Source organism: Rhinoraja longicauda, chromosome 21 (assembly GCF_053455715.1).
Source record: "Rhinoraja longicauda isolate Sanriku21f chromosome 21, sRhiLon1.1, whole genome shotgun sequence".
NCBI classification, from domain to species: Eukaryota; Metazoa; Chordata; class Chondrichthyes; order Rajiformes; family Arhynchobatidae; genus Rhinoraja; species Rhinoraja longicauda.
In genome coordinates this window covers 35,576,183-35,599,195 of record NC_135973.1, presented here as the reverse complement: position 1 = coordinate 35,599,195, position 23,013 = coordinate 35,576,183, and the positions used below count along the sequence as shown (strand labels likewise).

General features: G+C 38.7%; 1 protein-coding gene across 2 annotated transcripts in view; it reads left to right on the top strand.

Annotated features, from left to right (window-relative positions):
- pdxdc1 (pyridoxal-dependent decarboxylase domain containing 1) overlaps nucleotides 1–23,013 on the top strand; it is a 65,414-nt gene that overhangs the window by 4,875 nt on the left and 37,526 nt on the right. For both annotated transcript variants that reach the window (XM_078418328.1, XM_078418327.1), the window contains exons 2-9: nucleotides 8,783–8,856; nucleotides 10,483–10,551; nucleotides 11,648–11,728; nucleotides 13,229–13,375; nucleotides 16,501–16,690; nucleotides 18,998–19,066; nucleotides 20,056–20,134; nucleotides 22,058–22,142. In XM_078418328.1, coding sequence (XP_078274454.1) covers nucleotides 8,783–8,856; nucleotides 10,483–10,551; nucleotides 11,648–11,728; nucleotides 13,229–13,375; nucleotides 16,501–16,690; nucleotides 18,998–19,066; nucleotides 20,056–20,134; nucleotides 22,058–22,142 — 794 coding nt within the window. The remainder of the gene's footprint in view (nucleotides 1–8,782; nucleotides 8,857–10,482; nucleotides 10,552–11,647; nucleotides 11,729–13,228; nucleotides 13,376–16,500; nucleotides 16,691–18,997; nucleotides 19,067–20,055; nucleotides 20,135–22,057; nucleotides 22,143–23,013) is intronic.

Here is a 23,013-nt window from a genome sequence, read left to right as displayed (position 1 = left end):
TCTCTCGGGATCTATCCTAGGTTATTGAGGGAGGCAAGAGGGGAGGTTGTGGGGGCCTTCATTAGGGATTGTTTCTTCTCTAGCCGCAGGTGAAGTCACAAAGGAATAGAGAGTGGCCAATGTTGTTCCTTTGTTTAAGAAGGGAAGTAGAGAGAATCCAGAGAACTGTAGCCTCACGTCAGTGTTAGGGTAACTATTGGAGAGAATTCTTCGATATAGGATTTGCTCCCATTTGGAAGAGAGTGGGCTAATTAGGGATAGCCATAATGGCTTTGTACATGGCTGGTCGTGTTTCACTAACGTGTTTTTTGAGGAGGTGACAAAGGAGATTGATGAAGGTAGGGTGGTGGAAGTTGAATAATGATTTTAGCAAGGCTTTTCATAAGGCTACTCATGGTAGGCTGATCCAGAAGATTGAGATGTATGGAATTCTCAATGACTTGGTCAGATGAATTTGGAAATAGTCAATAAAAGACATACAGTTGTGGTGGAAGGTTGATATTCTGGCCGGAGGTCTGTGGCCAATGGAGTTCCACAGGAATCTGTGCTGGGACCTCTGCTCTTTGTGATATATTCAAAAGACCTAGACATCAGTGAAGATGGTTTGGTGAGTAAATTTGCTGGTGACATCAAAATTGGAGGAGTTGCAGACAGCGAAGAAGGCTGTTAAAAGATACAGTCGGATATAGTTCAGCTGTGGAAAAAGGGAAGAGTTTAATCCGAGCAAGTGTGAGGTGTTGCACTTTGGGAGGTTAAATGTAAGGAGTATACAGTTAATGACAGGACCCTTAACAGCAGTGATGTGCAGAAGGATCTTGTAGTCCAAGTTCATAGCTCACTAAAGGTGGAGCATCAGTAGATATGGGGGGGGGGGATAAAGAAGACTTTGAATATAAGAGTCAGGAAGTCTTGATGCAGACCTATAGGCTCCGGTTAGGCTGCATTTGGAGTATTGTGTGCCCCATTATAGGAAAGATGTAGAAGCTGTGGTGAGGGTGCAGAGGTTATTTACCAGAACGCTGCCTGGATCAGAGGGTTTCAGCTACAGTGAGAGGTTGGATAGACTTGGATTATTTTCTCTGGAACGTTGAAGGTTGGGGGGAGACTTGATAGAAATATATAAAAGTATGAAAGGTGCAGATAGGAAAGATCAGGGGCCTCCAAACATTTCAGCATGAGGGCCACATTATATATTTGGCACATTTTTGCAGGCCGTAGGAAAAAATAAAGAAATGTTAGTTTTATAAATTTAATGAGGTTTATATGGCAACAAATAAATAATATTCAATTTTTAAAAAGAGCTTGAAATATTGGAATATATATATATATACTGTAGGTATACAATTATTTATAAAACATAAAAAATACAGTGACCATCAGTGGGCATGTAGACAGTATAGAAATATCATATGATATAATAGCGCAGTGACCACAGGTGGGCACTCCGCTAAGAAATCATTAAAATTTAAAATTATTATTAAGTCGGCAGCTGCATTAAAAATCCTCAACTTGATAGCCTACCTGACATGTAAGTTCGGGAACTGCCGCCGAGATCGACCCTGAAGACCGGAGAACCGAGGAGGAGAGAGCCGTTGGCGACTATGGACGCGGTGAGTGGGCCAGTAGGAGAGGGGTAATGCCTCCAGCGCCTGCAAGGTCGGCTGCAGATGGGTTTCCGCCGGGACACACAGGCAATCGGTCGGGCGAGGAGAGCGACGTTGATCAACAGGCCGAGCCAGACGGAGGAGGCCCTGCAGCAGCCTGAGGCTTGCCTGGATCGGGAGCCACTCCAGTACATCCAGTGCGCGGACCCGACTTTGGACTTTTGTAAACGGCGCCAAAATATGGTGGTGACTCGTGCACTTGTGATCTATGCTAAAATAATTCCACTGCACAGTGCAGACGTGACAATAAACCACCATTCAGAAAAGGGCCGCTAAAAACAAAATTCCCACGCTACCACAGAACCCGCAGCATGGAACGTGTTAAGAGCTTGCTGCGGGCCGGATAAAATCCCGTGGTGGGCCGGATGTGGCCCGCAGGCCACAGTGTGGATACCGCTGGGATAGATAGTCAGATAGATAGATGGAAATGTCCAACACTAGAGGGCAGAGCTATAAGGTGAGGGGGTGGATATAATCGAGATGTGTGGGGCACGACGTTACACAGAGGGTGGTGGGGACCTGGAATGCATTGCCGGGGTGGTGGTGGAGGCAGATACAATAGTGGCGTTTAACAAACTTTTAGATAAGCACATGGATTTACAGGGAATGGAGGGATATGGATCACTTCCTAGCTTGAGAAACACTGAGCTGATATTGACAGTTGATGAGTTCTAAGACCAGCTGACAGAGGTAGTATTGTTGTTTGGTAAACTGACCAACTCTGAGGCTGACCATCAGTTCCTTTATGTGTCGGAAGGAACTGCAGATGCTGGTGTCATAGTTCCTTTATCTCTTTATACCTTGTATCAGGCCAATATTTCCCACGTAATCGCAGTGGGTTTGCGAGTCTTGGTGGAGTCCAGGTAGGTGAGGAATCGTGTGTTGAGGGCACGGAATCCCTCATTTCCTTTGATCTTACCTCCACAGTTTCCAAACAACAGACAGCTGCCCTATCCTCATCACTGATTGCACTGTTGTGCTGAGGACCTGGCATGAACTGCTGCCCTTCCAGCTAGAATGCAGAGCAAACCATTGCAGTGCCTCGAAACTACGGGGCAAGAACCTGGTTCCGATCTCTGTCCCGGCTATCGCTTTGCCCAGAACCTGACATAACCCCCACACTTTGGTGCTCTTATAACAATGAATCATCCATAGCTCTGTGAAAAGAGGCTCTCTGTGAGGGCTGGTGTTAGGTAGGCAGGGATTAAGTGTGGTAGCTCATTGCTGCATCCTTCTTGACACAGTCAATACGTGTATTGAGACAATACAGTAGGCAAGACCTACTACGTATACCTGTGGAATCCAGGCAGTCTATTGAAACATGGAGCAGATATTGCTGGCCCTCAACAGTAGCTGATACTGTAATTGAGGGCCAGAGTACGACCCTGAGCACCACAGCTCAATACTGAATGACTACATTGTTTGCCCAGCCCTGCCTTACGCCAGCAAGTCTCCAACAGCCAGCCTTCCTGTACTAATTACAGATGGAAGTCCTAGCTTAAGGTAAGGGTTTGTGCCAAGATCCTGACATAGCAGTGCATAAAGCACTGCTCAAACAGAAGCCATTTTAAAGCACAGTGTGTTCAGACTGAAGGATTAAAATTGCTGTTATAAATCAGCAGGATGATGTTAAGACGGATGCCAGTGACACTGCTTCCTACAAGCATGTAGAACTCAAATATTTCATATCTCCTGCAAATTTGCATACTGCTCTCTTTCCCTTTATCGACATTTCTACCTGCATCTCAGAGGATATGTGAGTGACCAGTTTCTCTTACAAGCCCACTGACTCCTGCAGATGTCATCCTCCCTCCCTCCTTCCTTCCCTATCTCTGTCTGTTGTACAGCAGTGCTTCTGAGTTGTCTTTCTATTTCCTTAACCATAGGTTCCCTCCACTGTAGTTAACAAACTGTCCATTCTTTTTGCTGCATTTCTGCTCTCACTTTCCACTAGAGTAACAATAGGATATCCCTTCACCTTGCTTTCACCTCGCCATTCTCTCCAGTTAATGGATCATGCTCTACAATATCCACAATCTTTAATATGATGCCACCTCCATCATATCCGGCCCCTTTCTTCCCCCCCCTCCTCCACTTTCAGCATTTTGAAGGATTTTTCCCTCTGCAGTTCCCCGATTGTCTCTTATTTCCACTATTTATCAATCAATCCTCCTCTTGTGATATGTATAGGAAGGAACTGCAGATGCTGATTTAAAACAAAGATAAACACAAAAAGCTGGAGTAACGTAACGAGACAGGCAGCATCGCTGGAGAGAAAGAATGGGTGATGTTTCGAGTCAAGACCCTTCAGACTGGTTAGGGATAGTTTCCCCATACAATTGCAGATGATGCAACAGCTGCCCTGTTTTCAAATCCCATTTCATCATCCAGAGATTGGAACATTCCTTAAAGATGAAACAACTATTTACTTGTACATTCAATTTAGTGCATTGCATTCCTACACGTGCTGTGGCCTAGTGACATTGGAAAAACTAAATGCAGATTGCTTGACCATTGCGCTGAGCATCTTTACGCAGTCAGCAAGGAAGAACATTAGTGTCTAGTGGCCTGTCGCTTCAGTTCTCCATCCCGCCCCACTCTGAGCCTGTCTTTGGCCCTGATTTGTTCCAGTTAAGAGTGTTTGATTGTAATATGTGCATAACAAGTCTGTAAATATTGTGCTCAATAGATAACATAACAAATAAACGAAAAAAAGTTCAATAAACAAAAGAATATTAGTGCAAGACAAAACAAAAGTCTGAAGTCCGTAGTGCAACCAAGATGATTTGTAGTTAAAGCTTAGTTAGTGTTTGTAGCGTTCAAACGCCTGATGATTCTTGGGAAGAAGTTGTTCCTGAATCTGGGGGTCTCAGTTTTCAAACTCCTTTACCATCTTCTTGATGGCAGGAGTGAAATGAGAGTGTGGCCTGGGTATTGTGGATCTAGCTTAGTTTAGTTTAGAGAGACAGTATGGAAACAGCTCTTTCGGCCCACCGGGTCCGCGCTGACGAGCGATCCCCGCACATTAACACTCCTATACCCACTAGGGATAACTTTTACATTTACCAAGCCAATTTACCTACAAACCTGTACGTCTTTGGAGTGTGGGAGGAAACCGAAGATCTCGGAGAAAACCCACGCAGGTCACGGGGAGAATGTACAAACTCTGTACAGATAGCACCCGTAGATGGGATCGAACCCAGGTCTCCGGCGCTGCATTCGGTGTCAGGCAGCAACTCTACCGCTGCGCCACCATGCTGCCCTATATGATGCTGGGTGGCTTTTGAGGCAGCACATCTGATAGATCTCTTCTATGATGGGGAGGTCAGTACCCATGTCCACCATTTTTTGTGATCTCTTTTGTTCTTGGGCACTTGAGTTGTCAAAACAGGCTGAGATCCAACCTGTCAATACGCTCTCTACCGTATAGTTGTAGAGAGTATTCATCGACATACTGAATCTCCTCAATCCTCTTAAGCAAGTGGAGGTGTTGATGGGCTTTCTATCCCCATATAACAGTATTTGATCTTCTGAATAGGCAGCTTTCCGATGTCAACAATGAACTCAACTATTTCTGGACATGAGACCTTGCTGAACGGGTCAGGTTTGATGAAAGATCATCACCCTCTCGCATTAACTCAGTTTCCTTTTTATCTTCCATAGGTAGTCTGAACAGCTGGCTTTTTCCAGCCTGCCTTCTAGTTTCAATTTCCAGCAACTAGTTTGTTGTATCTCATAATTTTAACATTTATTTCCCCCCCTCTCGCTCCTCTATTCTCATGTATCTCCCGTTCGATCTTCTCCAGACAGATCAGTTGCAATTAACAAGCTTTCACCACCACTATTTGCATAAGCCTCTCTTGGTTTCCACCCATTCACAAACATTCCTTGTGTTCCCTCTGCCTCGCTTTATTGCCTGCAATTACAAATCTGCATTTTTTGGTAACTTTTCCCTAGTTTTGATGAACATTACCTGTAGTTCTTTTTCCACTACTGTTGGCTGACTTGCTGAGTATTTCCAGGATGTCCTGTTTTAAGATTTCAGGATCTGCAGGGGGGGGGGGGGGGGGGGGTTCATACAAGTTATTATTTGTAGCTTGGCTCAATGTCAATTGCACACCATAAATGCAAAACGTGGAACTTCTTACAGTAAGGCAGTAAACACCAAACTTTGCGATGTTCACTTCACTAGGTCCTCCAGAGATGCTGCCTGACCCGATGAGTTGCTCCAGCACATTGTGTTCTCTGAAAGGTTCCAGCATCTGCAATTTCTTATGTCTCTATGTACAGATAGGGTGACGTGGTATTTTTTGGTAATAGTTTAGCAATGTGTTCAACTACCCTCCCACCCCACCCCCTACCAGCCCACAGCCCAAAGCAAGTTGTCAAACTGGATTCATTATTTAGTGAATTTTGGGCTAGCCCAGGCATTGGAGGTTGCATTTCTATAACCAAGGCATCCTGATTCCCTACACTGTGTGGGATTCATGCAACTCCAATCTCACATTATGAGTCTGAAGAAAGGTCTCGACCCGAAACGTCACCCATTCCTTCTCTCCAGACATGCTGCCTGTCCCGCTGAGTTACTCCAGCATTTTGTGTCTACCTTGCCATTTCTCATGCATTTTTCCCCCATTGCAATATTGCATATTCAGCATACTTCATTGGAATTTTGTTACACTCCAGCTCGTTCAGGCAAGTCTTGCCCAGGTCGCAGTGAACCCACTTTTTTCTTTGCTTGCCTCTGTTACTATCAACATCCATAACATAATGACCTACTTTAGTCTAGTCATCGTTCACCTGTTGTTTTGAAACCCTGCTTATAACTTATTGGATTAAAGATAGCTTCAAAGCTTGGCTAAATTAAACTGTGATTTTAGGAACACTGCAAACTTTGTTCAAAAACACTTACAATGTGAAGGGTACACTATTTAAAATTTCACAATGAAATTATCTTTCTTTCCAACTTTTGTATCTATTATGGAAGTGTAAATCGTTGCAGGCAAAATGAATTGAAGAATAATTTAGAAATTAATTATTGAACTTATACTGAGCCCTCTGACAATAAATTGTAAAACAGGTATTGAAAAATGAGGATGATTATTAAAGAAGATGATTAATGGAGTTGCAAGTCAGATGTCATCACATTACAAAATGCTTATCCACGTGGGCCTTCTTTAAGAACCTTCGATGTTGTCAGTTTTGCTTCATGAATAGGTATGCTTAAACATGTGCTTGAAAAACGAGGGGATTACAAAATATATAAATAGTTTAATTTTGTGAAACTGGGTACAATATTTCTCAATTTCTTTAGCTGCATAAAGAATGTTTTCAATTAATTTTTGGAGAGTCAGATTAGGTGTTTTATCAGGAGCTGTTTATAAATGGTAATGCTTATGAGACGTACTGAATCAAGTATACTTTCTAATACAAGTTCTTGTCTCTGATCAGGCAACCTTTACACAATATGTGTAACATATATGTGTTACACAGGTGGATGCCAGAGTTGGTTTGCATTTTTTTAAAATTAAAGATGTTTAAATATGTAATTTAAAATATATTAACATTTTAATTCCTATAACATACTTAACCATATAAAGCTTCTAGTCTGAAGAAGGGTCCTGACATGAAATGTCGCCTGTCCATTTCCTCCCCAGATGCTGCTTGAGCCGCTGAGTTCCTCCAGTGGGTTGCTTAGCTCAAGACTCCAGCATCTGCAGTTTCTTATGTCTCTAAAGATTCTAGTTACTGTCTGTAATGTAACTGATGTCCATTAGATTCTCAATGTAGGTTTTTGAAAAGGAGGGTTGCAAATGGTTTAAAATATGATCAAGACCACAAAGAATTATCTTTTTCTTTTTGTAACCCAAAAACTTGCTTTAAATGGGATTATTAGCTATGGCAGGTTACTTTACTACTTGTTTACTCCTTTGTGTTGTTCATGTTTTTGATTTTCCTGATATATTTGGTACTTTTTAGCGGTATCAGGTATAGAAAATGTTTTTTCCTTGAGGAATATTTATATATTAGTAAGTTCTATACATTTTGTTTCTTACTTTGTAACTTTGAAAGACTTAATAGCGATTGCAGGATGTTCATCAGCAAATCAGTGTGTATTAAGGAATGTATAAGCCAATTTTCTGTAGTTGTGCTATAATATTGTTAATTTATCCAAACTTTCTATGATGCTTGGATTATTTAGCATGCTGGCACAATTATTCCAAAGGGATAAAAAGTTCAACTGAGGCACTGTAATCCAATGTGCCCAATACATCATTTATGTCATTCTTATTGCTTCATCTCAAATTTCGTTGATCACCTCCATCATTAATATTTCAAAATAACAATAGACATTTATTGGAGTACAACACATTTTACAAGCATTGTGTTTAGAATTGTACTGGGTTATATTTTTAATAAAACATGAAACATTTATGAAATCCTACTAATTTTTAATGCTATCTTGTTGCAGTATTCATAATGATTAGAAATTATTAAATCCAATTAGTTTGAAAGAGGTAGTGATGGTGTCCAAATGTTTTTCCTTAATTCTGATGATTTCCTTAATTAAGATGGTTCTGACCCAAAACATCATTCGTCCTTTTCCCTTGACAGATGCTGCCTGACCTGCTGAGTTTCTTCAACACTCTGTATTTTGCTAATTTTTCCTTAATTGTTTGTCCCTGCCTCCAGTTTTAATTACATTGAAGTAGATGTTCAGAAATCCATGGCCTGGGCATTCAAGTTCATTTTGTCATGCATTTCAATTTTTTACTGCTCCCTGTTTTATTATCAAGAAGTAAACTCTTACCTGGAAATTACTGCAGCAAACAATTATTTCTCTTGTGGTTTCTAGGAACGGAATAGACACAAAATGCTCGAGTAACTCAGTGGGACAGGCAGCATTTCTGGATAGAAGGAAGGGTCGAGACCCTTCAACGTCACCCACACCTACTATCCAGAGATGCTGCCTGCCCTGCTGAGTTACTCTGGCATTTTGTGTCTATCTTCGGTGTAAACCAGCATCTGCAGTTCCTTCCTACACACCAACAGATATATTTTAGGACCAGTTTCTTGATACTTAGAAAAATGCAAATATTTGCTCTTTTGTTTGACAGACGATGGACCCCACTGTAGCTGAGATGGGCAAAATCCTCAATGATGCCATGAAGATGTTGGAGGACACTGAAAGGTTAGTTTGGAATTTTTAGCAGTTAAAAAACTTGACTGTTATTTTTCTTGAAAGGCTTTGGAGAGCTTTAACATTTTCCTGAATGGAAGACGCAAAAGATAACAAAGTAATTGTCTTTTCAGTAGTTCAGGAGCATGTCCACTAAATAACTTAAGTTTGAACAACCACCTGGCACATTTAAAACTCTTGTCACAAATTTGCTGCTAGTGGTTACTGCCTGTTCACATGAAACTGCATGTTCTGGATGTGGAAGGCCGTTAGAAACATAAACATAGAAAATAGGTGCAGGAGTAGGCCATTCGGCCCTTCGAGTCTGCACCGCCATTCAATATGATCATGGCTGATCATCCAACTCAGTATCCTGTACCTGCCTTCTCTTCATACCCCCTGATCCCTTTAGCCACAAGGGCCACATCTAACTCCCTCTTAGCCAATGAACTGGCCTCAACTACCTTCTGTGGCAGAGAATTCCACAGATTCACCACACTCTGTGTGAAAAAAAACATTCTCATCTCGGTCCTAAAAGACTTCCCCCTTATCCTTAAACTGTGACCCCTTGTTCTGGACTTCCCCAACATTATTACAGGACAGTAAATTAGATTAAACCAGAATAAATTTGTCCTATCAGACTACTTTCAATCATCAGCAAAATGATGCAGGTTGTCATTAACAGTGCTGTCAAGCAGCTCTTACTCATTAATAACCTATTCTCTAATATCATTGGTGGTTGGGTATTGTAGCTGTGAGGTTAAATGTCATTACAAGCCCCTAACATTCTGGAATATTTAAACACTTGAAAATAAATGTCTCAAAAATGAATTACTGTTTTAATAAAATAGCTCATTGTACTTATTATTTACCAGTAATTAAACAAAACTAAAATGTTTTACTTTTTGGCAAAAGGAACTTGCTTTCTCCCTTTTCTTCCCTGCGGTTCTATGGTTGAAATCAATGGGATTGCAGATCCTGGGAACAGTCAAACCTGGCCCACATCTAAATATGAGTAAGCTCATGGTATAGCAGCAGAGCACCTTGACAGATGTAGATCTATCTATGTCCACTTAGAAACCCTGGGCTTATGGGAAATGTTGGTGGTTCTGTTAAGGACCACTGTTTTTGCCAGCATAATCTGATCTCTCCTGATGACTTGGTTGTCTATTAACATTTGCAATACTTATGTTCACTTTTTGACTTGCCCATTGGCCAGATTCTGATCAATCACCTAAGTAACTTAGGAAGTCTTCAATTTTGTCAAAGCTCTATTTCCCTGGTTATCAATTCCTTGGCCATATGTTTATTCTCAGTGTTATTTTTTTTTTTAAAACACATCTCTGAGGCAATTGTGTGGTGGATTAAATAGCTGTGCAAGAAAATGGGTTGCATCCAATGTTTTCTTTGATCATTATGGAACTAAATTTGAATATTTCAATCAGGATTACAAAAAAGTCTTCAAGCATGATGAAATATTGTGATATCTATTGCAATTGAATATATTTAGTCAGCTAAAGTATATTTTAGTGAAGATGTGTATTTGTGTATTTAAATTATTATGCATGAAAACTTGGTAGTCATTGCATTTTTGCAAAAACTTCAAATGAAGGACTTCAATTTTACTGATCAAATTAGGGAGGCAGATGAAGAAAAAGAGAAAAAGAAATATGCTAGAAAAGATATTCCTGGACCATTGCAGGGCAGGTGAGTAACGCTTGTAATGGTTTGAATTATTACCATTGCTTTCTTTGGCAATATAGTTCTGTTTCACAATTAGCTTTTCATACAACAGTACCCTTAAACATGACCCAACTATAATTTGATAAAAAAAGATCTTTTGATGTTAAACTGGTGGGAATGACTATTCCTGCTGGTTTCAATCACTTGAAAATTTGAAAATTAAATGTTTTCACATGAAAATCATTTATGGACTTAAGTAATTATTAAAAAATCCTGACTTAATTTTTAAAGAGATTTGTATTTCAATAAGCCAAACTTATGTTGTGGATCTCAAACTATCTTTCATTCTCAGAAATGCTTCAAAATAATATCCCAGAAATGCAATAAATATATTGCATTGTGAAAATATATTCCTTTCATTGAAAGTATGTTATGTTAAAGCAGGATTTTCTTTTTGGAGAGCATCAGTTATTTTGCTGCAATTTAAAAAAAAATAATATAATACGAGAATTTACAATGGGAACCCACTCTCACTAACTTTGAAACAGCTGACGTATTTTTTAAAAATAATAGTAGCTCCATAAGGAATCTATTTCATGGATTCATTGATAAGTACCACTGCAGAATGTTTAGATGTTATATTTTAAAAATCTCTTAAAGGTGAACTACTTTGAACAACGTTAATTATAGCGACAATGCTAGAATTGCAAAGTTTAGTTTCGAGATACAACATGGAAACAGGCTCTCCGGCCCATTGAGTTCATTCCAATCAGTGATCCGCACACACCAGCACTATCCTACACACTAGGGACAATTTACAATATTTAGTGAAGCCAATTAACCGACAAACCTGTGCTTCTTTGGAATGCGGGAGGAAACCGGAGCACCCGGGGAAACATGGGCACGGGTCGAACATATAAACTCTATACAGACAAGACAGCACCTGTAGTCAGGATTCAACCCAAGTCTCTGGCACTGTATGGCTGCAACTCTAATGCTGCACCACCTCAAGTCAGGAACGTATTCTTAAAAGTGGCATTGCCAATGAGGATACAACTAATTCTGCTTTCTAATTTGAGTGGGTTTTGTTTTATTTTCGCACTCGCAACTTTATTCACAGTGGACAGGACATGGCAACTATTCTTCAACTTGTACAGAACCTTATGCATGGAGAGGATGAGGAGGAATCACAGTCCATTCGGTAAGCAGTAAAACTTTTATACTATATTTTCCAAGGGACAAATTAGGATATTGTTTTCATGTATTTCAGCTGTGCATTTAAAAGGTGTTATTATTTTGTGCCTGGAAATGGAGAGAAATTTTAAATTCTTTCAGCAAATGATTTGTAATGCTACAGAATTCTATATTAAATCCAATGAATTGCTATGCAATCACAAATCTATTTGATGGCAAAATGTTGGAAATTTGAAGCAGTCATTTTAGAGCATAATGGCAAACAGAAATTTGCATAAACCCTATTGCTTATCCAATCATCTAAATGGTGTTGCAGAGTGTAGTTCGATAGAAATTGGAACTTCATCGGTTTTGCCACATTAAGTGAAGGAAAATGCTTTTTATAGTCAAATATCTTTTGATGGAAAATAAATTGGGATGAATGGATGTAGTGATCACATTTAACCAGCTTATCTAGGCACTCTAGTTTGGGTGGATGATCACCAGCTAATAGGTAGCACCATAATTTTAGTTAATCATAGAAAAGCAATCATGGAAATTGGTCATGTGGAATCGGTGGAATTCATTGCCACATACTGTTGTGTAGCCCAAGTCAATGGATATTTTTAAGGCGGAGATTGATAGATTCTTGATTAGTAAGGGTGTCAGGGGTTATGGGGAAGTAGGCAGGAGAATGAGTTTGAGAGGGAAAGATAGATTGGCCATGATTGAATGGCGAAGTAGACTTGATTGGCCAAATGGCCTAATTCTGCTCCTAGTACATGAACTTTTTTACATTTGTGTAAATGTTTACATTTTCTTAAATTTTAGATGGAAGTCTTGGTACAATAGAGGATTTTAACACTGATTTCTGTCTCTACTGCATCTATTTGTGCAGAAGGTTTTGCCAGTGTCTCAGAACATCTTAAGATAATTTCTGAAATATTCCAAGAAAGCTATGCTGAGAAAATTCAGTCTCAACCGGTTTATTCTATGTTTTGGCTCCAAACAGATACAAAATGATTCCAAAATTATTTTATAGAGGATATGACATCAATGGAATTGTGTATATCTAGTGAACAGTGCAAGGAGTAAAATTCATAAGATGCTGATCAGCAGGGTCATTTGGCACTGTTCGACCACAAGCACTTGATGGTGCTTCTCATACATCCCCAGTGAAGAAGACAGGAGGAAAGGAAACCGTCCTTCAGGAAAGAAATTCTTCACATTTCGCTGTGAACTGTTTATGTATGTGCTGTTATGTTTGTGTGCCATTGTATGTTCATTCTTAGTACCTGAACTGATGTACAGCACTTTGGTCAACGTGGGTTGTTTTTAAATGTGCTATACAAATAAAATTGACTTGACTTGACTTGCCCACTAATTTGTATATTATTACATTGGAAACCTACATAAAGTTATTGTTTGTAGATTATATGGTACTCTTCAATTGCTGGTGCATTTTATTTGAACATATTTACAATGCAAGAAATTTTCGTATTAAAGTACAGATCTCTGTATTCAATAGATTACAGAATGTTGGTGAGCAAGGTCATATTTCGTTACTGGGACATAGTTTGGCAGCATATATTTCTGTGCTGGACAAAGAAAGATTACGAAAATTGACTACAAGGATATTGTCAGATACCACGCTCTGGCTATGCAGACTTTTCAGGTAATAGTTCTTCACATTGCAAAATTCAAATAATTATGTACTGTCCTTGCTTTTTAAGGTAATTAAATAACAATATGGTACAGCATGTTGCATTCTTACACTGTCACAAGGTGATAGTAGGAAAAAAAACTGCAGATGCTGGTTTAAATCGAAGGTAGACACAAAATGCTGGAGTAACTCAGCGGGTCAGGTAGCATCTCTGGAGAGAAGGAATGGGTGACATTTCGGGTCGAGACCCTTCTTCGTATTCAAGTTCATTTCTTTAAATTCTGCTGTTAGCCCTATTGTAAATAAAAATGCATTTTACCACTGAAATTTGAAAAATTAGTACAACTTTCCTTGTGATCTACTGGAACAACATTGTTATAAACCTATAACGTTCTCATACATTAACTTCTAGAGAATTCTCTTTTTTTTGGTAAAATAGAGGTCTTTTCAGAGCAAACTAAACTGTTCATGAAACCAAAGTAAACAAATTGAATGTTAAGTTATTTTAAATCTAAACATTGCGAAAGTTACTTTTAGATTTCCAAGGTTTTTTTTGGAAAGTATACAAACACAATCCTCAAATTGGAACATTCTTTCGTAAAGTTATACGCTTTCAAGAATTGTTTTATTTATTTTGTGTGCACTGAAACTAAATTAGTTGATTAAAGTGACAACAACACAGATCAAATTAATTATCCCTTTGATAATTGTCAATTATATTTAGTTGTAAATCTAGACTTCTATGTATTTTTACATGCATTAACAATTAGCTCCTCCACAGCTCTGCTGCATTTGAGTGCTGTATGAAGATTTACTGATACAAATCTAATCTTCCATGTAAAATATTGCTTCATATTATTTGTCAGATGCATTGATTTGTTTCACAAATTTTCAATATAGCTTTTAAAGGAAATCAATTTGTTTCGTAAGTGATCTTTATCATGTCAGATAAAGAGTTGTGATAACTTGTTGATTTTCTTTTTATTAAAAATAGAAATCTGTATGAAACAATATAATAATGGTGGAGCTCCTTATGTTGTTAGCTCAGCAATTTAAAGTGATGAAAGATTTTCTCATTCCCACTTTCGCTTTAATAATTAATCTAGTGAGTGATCTTCGGGGCCCAGACACTCCTTGTATCACGGCATCGTAAAAGATCTCTCATCACTTCATACTAGTTAATGGCCCATTGCATCACATGCAGAAGCCAAGACCAAGCATGATGTATGGAGGAAGCCGATGTCTAGAGCAGAGATGAATGGGGCCAGGGTCTATTTATGTGATTTAGATAACTGTATTAAAGCACTATTATTCATTATGTTTATAATACTTTGATTTTCTGCTATTTATAGATAAATAATAAAGCCCTTCATCCATTTAAGAAGTGGAAAAATAGTTGGTTGGAGCATAATTTATATTAAAAGTGCAATGCCATCACAAATTGGAGTGTAATTACAGAATTTTAAACCCTTTGCAATATAATTATTGACTGAGGATTTTGTGCAGGAAGAACATTACAAATTGTGGATAGCATCCCCGAGTGTGTTTTGCAATTTTGAAATCTATATAATTGTGAAATAGTCTTAAAATTGAAAATAGCAGATCCAAACATTCTTGTGAAGAGATCAATCAGGAAGTGAAATTTGGTAGAGATAGGTAATTAAAACTGAGGTGAGAAAAAACATTTTCACCCAGAGATTTGTGAATTTGTGGAATTCTCTGCCAATTCACTGGATGGATTTAAAAGAGAGTTAGATAGAGCTCTAGGGGCTCACGGAATCAAGGGATATGGGGAGAAGGCAGGCACAGGTTACTGATTGTGATCATGGCTGATCATCCACAATGAATGGCGGTGCTGGCTTGAAGGGCCAAATGGCCTCCTCCTGCACCTATTTTCTATGTTTAACCAGGAATAATAGCAGAGAAGAATTGAAAGGGATGCCTCTACTTCCTTAGAAGGCTTGGGAAGTTCGGCATGTCCCCAAAAACTCTCATCAACTACTACAGATGCGCCATAGAAAGCATTTTATCGGGTTGCATCACGGCCTGCTTTGGGAACATCTCCATCCAAGACCACAAGAAATTACAGAGAATTGTGGACGCAGCCCAGACTATCACACAAACCAATCCCTCCCTTCCACTGACTCCATTTACATCTCGCGTTGCCTCGGCAAGGCCACCAGCATAATCAAAGACGGGTCTCACCCCGGTCACTCCCTCTTCTTCCCTCGCCCATCATTCAAGAAGTACAGAAGAGTGAGAATGCACACCTCCCAATTCAAGGATAGTTTTTTCCTAGCTGTTATCAGCTGCTATCAACAACTAGAGATTGGCCCTGAACTACTATCTACCTCATTGGAGACGCTCAGACTATCTTTAATCAGACTTTACTGGACTTTAACTTGCATTAAACGTTATTCCCTTTATCATGTACGTGTACACTATGGATGGCTCGAATGTAATCATATATAGTCCATCTGCTAACTGGTTAGCATGCAACAAAAGCTTTTCAATGTCCCTCAATACACATGACAATAAACTAAACAAAGGTGTAGAATCCTAATTAAATTGGAAATAGGAACTTAAATTACTACTGCAAAGTATTTGTGGTTGTTATAAAAGATGGTGAGGAAATAGGTACAGGAGGGGAGGTGGGACGTATTGATCTAGGATATACTACAATTATTAAAAACTGAGTGCTGATGAGATCTGGAATATACACAAAAAATTGTGCGTAGTGGAAGTAGATACCATTGGAACCTTTAAAAGGAAACTGGTCATGTACATAGATGACTAATTTGAAAAAGCCGTTGGGGAAAAGACAGTGCAGAATTAAACAATACCAATCTATATAGAAGACTATAGACAGGCAAAGTGTTCCAAATGGTTTCCATCTGTTCTATAAATTAATATAATTTTGTTACATATCCCCCTGAGAGCAAGAATAATTCAAGGCGGTATCATCAGGTAATGCTGCCAATCTGGTTTCCAAATTTGCCATCTGCCTTCATACATTTTAATGTTGGGGGATGGTTTGAAACTTAGTCAGTGGGTGAGAATTCATCTCAGGCAGTATGTTTGAGCTGTAATATTTAAAATGCACGATTGTGAATTGCAATCTACATATCGTTTTTCAGGTATGAAAATGGGTCTGCCTATTATCATGAAGATGATCGGGATGGTGTGGTGAAAGTCTGCAAACTCGTTATCCACTCAAATTATGAGGATTATGCAACAGAAGGTTTCCACGTCTTACAAAGAAAACTGCCTGTCCTCTATATTAGTGCTGCCAGTAGAACCGGTCTAGGCCAGTATATCTGCAACCAGGTAAACATCTACAACATTGTGCAAAATGATAATTCAAAAGGAATTTATTTTGGTTTAGTATATAATCTAAATTAAATGTGAATAGACACAGTTATGTATGAGGAACCATTCGGTGTATTCTTGCAATGCCTTCTCTCCTATTCATTATTTGGAAACATACTTGTTTCCATTTCTGTATCTGAATATTTTCTACCATTTTCTGAGGACTTAAGAGTATAATATAATTGTGACAATACACTTACATCAATACGGCCTCATGAAGCAACAAATTGTAAAATAAAATACTGTGCAAGAATATCAAATAAATATTTGCAGCAAATAACTTGCTGTATGGCAAAGGCCCACCTGATCTCTAAAAACTGACCACAATAATTATATATGGCTTAAAAATAATTTCAAATATAGTAATTTAGTAACATTGAATTAGTGGCATTTGTCAGAGATTTGTGATTTCCAAGAGCAAGCAGATGGAAAAACACAATGATATGCTAGAAACATTGAAGATTTTGCGCACGCAGTACAGCAAGAACTATAATTTGTATTTTAATTATTATTATACATAAAGTGAAAGTTTGGGGCATTCACGTGATCAAAGGAGAAGTAAAAATATTATGAACAAACAGTAAACATTCTATTCTAAAAATAATACTTCAAAATGTTTTTCTGATATCTTGCTTGTGAAATTGGGATGAGATTCCACATTTAAATTTTTTTAAATATATATTCCAAAAGTTAATTGTAATGGTGATTATTGTTTGATTAAGGCTGAGTATTTTCATTGGTTTTTGCAACACAATTATTAGTCTACAAACAAAAAGTGAAGTGCAGGTCGGTTGCCTCTGATGGACAGCAAAGTTTCACGGCAATCTTCAGTGGCTGTAAAAAGTATAAATGATTCTACATTTGCATCAGGAACACCTGAGCAGAATCAGTGATTTAACTAAGTATATGCAGGATATGGAAATTGCTATCAATCTTATACAATAAGAATACTGATAATTCAGGGCATGAATGAACTAAATAAAGATAGTGACACTTTTTCAACCCAAATGAACTTAACTGAAATAACTTGAGTGTTTTTCTAAAGTAATCAAATGATGTATTCATTTAGATTTCAGAATCTTTGCTTCTTTGCAAAGTTAATTTATTTGAAACGGCACAAGATGGTCCTGCCTCTGTTAAATTTTGTAGTTTTAGTTTCAGTATATGACCCATTTAAAATTTAAATGAAATTGCCACCTGCTTTTCCTCTGCCCTCCATTTCCCAGAATTTAGTGATGTGGTCTGAATGGCAACGTCCTGTAGTGATATGATGCAAACAACTAATACCATCTGAGCATGTTTTTAAATCTTTTTAATTAAAATTTAAATTTTTAGAGATTATAGGTACAAATCCAATTTCCCAACAGCCATTAAACCATGACATTTCAAATAAATCTTTAATGTTGTGAAATTGTCTGCACCCGTCCTAAGGCAGCTTTCAAATACCTTCTTGGGTGGAGGAGAAGGTGGACTCTTCCTTGTCTCCATCTCAGTTTCCTACCACTAATTTTGTACCTATGCCCTTTGTAGACATTCCTGCTAAAAGGAAAGAAATTCCATTATCTGCCCTATCTATGTCCTTCATACTTTTGCGCGCCTCAATCAGGTCTCTGTTGCACTCCTCTGCTAGGAAGTAAACAAAACCTGCTTAGTTGGTCTCCTCATTGTTCAAGTACTGTATCCAATGCAAACTATTGATAAAACATCTCTATATGGTTTCCAGAGCAATCAAATCTATAAATAATTTTAGATGTTGGTGATATAAAACAATAATGAGTAAAAACACTAGAAAGTTAATAAATAATTAAAAACACTTCTGCAAAGTAGTATGTTTTAAAGTAACTTTCAATTAATTTTAGAATAATCATTTTAGTTTATATTTTTCCCCATTGATATACAATAATAATAATAATGTACAATAATACAATAATAATGTGATTTATTGGAACTGTTCTGTAGTGAGTGCAAATTTTTCAGATCAACCAAATTATTGCCACCTGCTCAGTTCCTTTAAACCAAGTTTCCTACTTATATTTCCACACATTTAGCTAAATGCAGAAATCTAAACCATGATCACTAATCCTGCAAACTCTAAGTCCTGGGCTTCTGCAATTGACAGCACTTATGGGAATCCATAACTTTTTAAAACAGAAATATCTGACATGATTCTAAATAAAAGTTTTTTAGAAGACTGATGTATTGTTTATGAGAAGATGGGGATACTGCAACTTAATTTTGTGGTTTTTTTCAACCCCTTACATTTAGCTTGGTCTCCCCATTTCCTGTATGTGTCGTGTGCCTTGTAACACCATGTTTGGATCTCAGCATCAAATGGTAAGTTTTTGATTTGTTATAAATTGGGAAGTGGAGAAGGAAGGCAGATTATTATCTGAATGGTGTCAGATTAGGAAAAGAGAAGGTGCAACGAGACCTGGGTGTCCTTGTACATCAGCCACTGAAAGTAAGCATGCAGGTACAGCAGGCAGTGAAGAAAGCAAATGGCATGTTGGCCTTCATAGCAAGAGGATTTGATTATAGGTGCAAGGAGGTCCTACTGCAGTTGGACAGGGCCCCGGTGAGACCACACCTGGAGTACTGTGTGCAGTTTTGATCTCCTAATTTGAGGAAGGACATTCTTGCTATTGAAGGAGTGCAGCGTAGGTTCACCAGGTTAATTCCCGGGATGGTGGGACTGACATATGATGAAAGAATGGGCCGACTGGGCTTGTATTCACTGGAATTTAGAAGGTTGATCTTATAGAAACATATAAAATTCTTAAGAGATTGGAAAGATGCAGGAAAAATGTTTCCGATGTTGGAGTCCAGAACCAGGGTTCATAGTTTAAGAATAAGGTGGAGGCCATTTAAGACTGAGATGAGGAAAAACGTTTTCACCCAGAGAGTTGTGAATCTGTGGAATTCTCTGTATTGGAGGCCAATATATACACTGAATGTTTTCAAGAGAGAGTTACATTTAGCTCATAGGGCTAACAGAATCAAGGGATATAGGGGAAAAAAGCAGGAATGGAAAATGATTTTGGATGGTCAGACATGATCATAATGGATGGCGGTGCTGGGCCTACCCCTGCGCCTATTTTCTATGTTTCTATGAATGGGAATTTGTATTTGGATTGTATTTTTAATCCACATCTGCTTTGGGTAACTCCATTAAAGTATCACTTAACCCGAATAGATGTTATACTTGTGCACCATCTGAGAGTAGCTGAATTGCTAATCACATACCTTTCTTTGGTATTGATTGTGGTGGATATGCAAACTCAATTTGTTCTACTTTGGTGATTTTATTATTTATTGGTTAACAGGATATAGCTCTACTGGAAAGACTCATTAAAGATGATATTGAATGTGGAAAGCTTCCTCTCCTCCTTGTGGCAAATGCAGGTATGTTGCAAGAACAGCTCAAAGAAAACAATGTAGCCATTGCTGCCTTAATTACTTGTGCTTCCAAGTGATATGCAAACACGAGGCGGCAGATGCTGACAACTGAAGCAAAAAAAAACAGTTAGAGGAACTCTACATTTGTCGAGCAATTTGGTGTGGGAGGTTGGGGGTGGTGCGGGCAAGAGATCGCTTTAAAAAGTGAAGAACGCGATGTGAATTAAGAGAGAATGGTAGGAATGGTAACTTCAGTGTCTTTCTTTTCCCAAATTTAGAGTACTTTTATTGCCATCAAGCCCCAGTTTTCCACGTGCCACTCATCTCCTTAAATCCCTACCCAATGTATCCTTTACTCTCACCTCCAAGCATAGGAAATAAAGTCTTTGTCTCTAAGATACATCCCGTTAGTTATCTGTTGCTCTGCAGCTTTGTCTGCAACCTTAGCCTGTTCCCATATCTTATTTCACATTCTCCCCTTTCCAAGCTCATTTTGAAAATTATATCCAACTCCACAATTGATTACATTCCCATTGGCTCTTTGGAAATAGTATGAACTCTCTCTATCTTGCAAAATTGTCAGTCCCGTTCATAATTGCCTCATTGAATCGTCGATCCCTCCATCTCAAATTTCCTCTTTTCCTCAAGTCTTTGCACATATTATCATGCCTTTCTCATAACTCCATTTGGGATTATGTAATTCTGTACTAACAACACATTGAGATCCATCCATAAATATCCTTTGTGAAAGATTAACTACACCATCCTCCTGCACTATCTGTGTATCTTCGTCCAGCATACTGCGATGACTTGGTTCCACTCTTACTCATTTAATTACATTGTTGTTCATCACTTGCCCTCAAGTACGACCATGACATCTAGTCAGCGTTGTTATAATATAAATGGAGATGGCTGATTAGACAATATGAGCTCGAACTCCTTTAGCACAGGCGACAGAGGTGAGGAATGCTGTAGCATCAGTGGATCTGGTCATTTGAGATTCTCTTTGATGTGTCTTCATTAAATCATAGACGACTGATGTTTAACAATGGTGCAGAGGAAATCATTACTTTTTAATTTATTCATAAGGTCCAGAATTTATTGCCCAGGTCTAATTTCATCAAAACTGAATAACTTGCTAGTTCATTTCAAAGGGTAGTGGGCAATTAAGACTTGAGCACATGCAAGGTCGGGAGTTAATAGAGACCCATAGACTTTGCATGGAAACATGCCCTTGTACCTGTTGATTCCATGCTATCCATCAAGAGCCCATTTATGTCATTCCAGCAGTAAAGCCATTTTATTCTTACCACATTCCCATCATTTCCCGTACCCCCTCCCCCCTATATTTTACCATTAGTCTACAGACTAGGGCAAATTGTCTACACATTGCTGAAAAAATCTCAGATTAGGTGGGCAGAATATGTTAAAAGAATGTCTGATGACAGAATGCTCTGCCTCTTGCTGTCTACACCATACTTTGTTTTCATGCCCTCTCTTTAAGATTGTCCTTGTATCTCCCTACCATCTTCTATACCATCTGTGACTTAGTGTTTGGTAATTCCTTGTACTGACCCAATGAGAATAATATGTTAAGTTTTTGTCATATCCTTAAGGGTGCTGATTAGTTGATCTTCTGGCACATGATATTGCACATGACTAGAGTGCTTTAGTTGGTATTTATTCACTGCCGAGTATGTGGGCACCAGAGAGAGCATTGATGGTTATCAGCTCTGGAATTGAGGAACAGAGTGTCTTTGTTTAAACATGATTCTCGCAAGTACGATAGCCTATTCAAACAGGAAGGCTTTGTACTGATTATTAAATTAGTACTTTCACTGTGATCAGATCTGCAGAAGCTGCTAATGGGAAACAAATGATATGGTATTTTAAATAAAACATGCAGACTTTTAAAAAACTTTACTTTAGGCACACCAGGAGCAGGACACACGGATAAACTTCTACGCTTGAAGGAACTCTGCGGTCAGTACAAGATGTGGCTGCATGCAGAAGGGTAAGCATAAGCACCTCTGCAAAGTTCCTAACCCTACCTTGTACATTCTCATTCAAATCACTGATATAAACCACAAACACCAATGGGCCCAGCACCGATCCCTCGGCACTGGCGCACCACTAGTCTGGGAAACAACCTACCACCATCATTCTCTGTTTCCTTCTATGAAGCCAATTTTCTATCCAGTCGGCTAGCTCTTCCTGGATCCCATGCAATCTAAACTTCTACAGCAGCCTACCATATGCAACCTTATCTAACCCCCTGGCTGAAATCCATATAGGCCATATCTACAGTCCTGGCCTCATCAACCTTTTTGGTTACATCTTTAAAAAAATCAGATTTCTTGAGACATTATCTCCCACATATAAATCCATGCTGACTATCCCTAATCAGTCTATGTCTATCTAAGTGTGTATATATATCTTAGCCCACAGAATACTCTCCAGTAAATTGCCGACCACAGACATTAGGCACATTGATCTATCGTTCCCAGGCTTTTGCAACCTTTCTTAAATAGAGCACAGCATTAGCCACCCTACAGTCATTCAGCACTTCACCCATATTTAAAGATGATTCATATATTTCAGCCAAGCCAACTACAATTCCTTCTTTAGCTTCCCGGCTAAGAGTGGATGAAGCTTTGCCTTCTCCCATTTGGGGCTCTCTACATATTGCCTGAAGAAACCTTCCTGAACACAATTGACAAATTGCACCCCATCTAAACCTTTTTGCACTATTGACAGTCCCAATCTGTATTGAAGAAGTTACAAAATCCCCTACTATGACAATCCTATTAGTTCTGTAGCTGCCTGCAATCTCCTGGCATATTTGCTCTTCTAATTCCCATTCACTATTTGAGGGCCTATAGTAC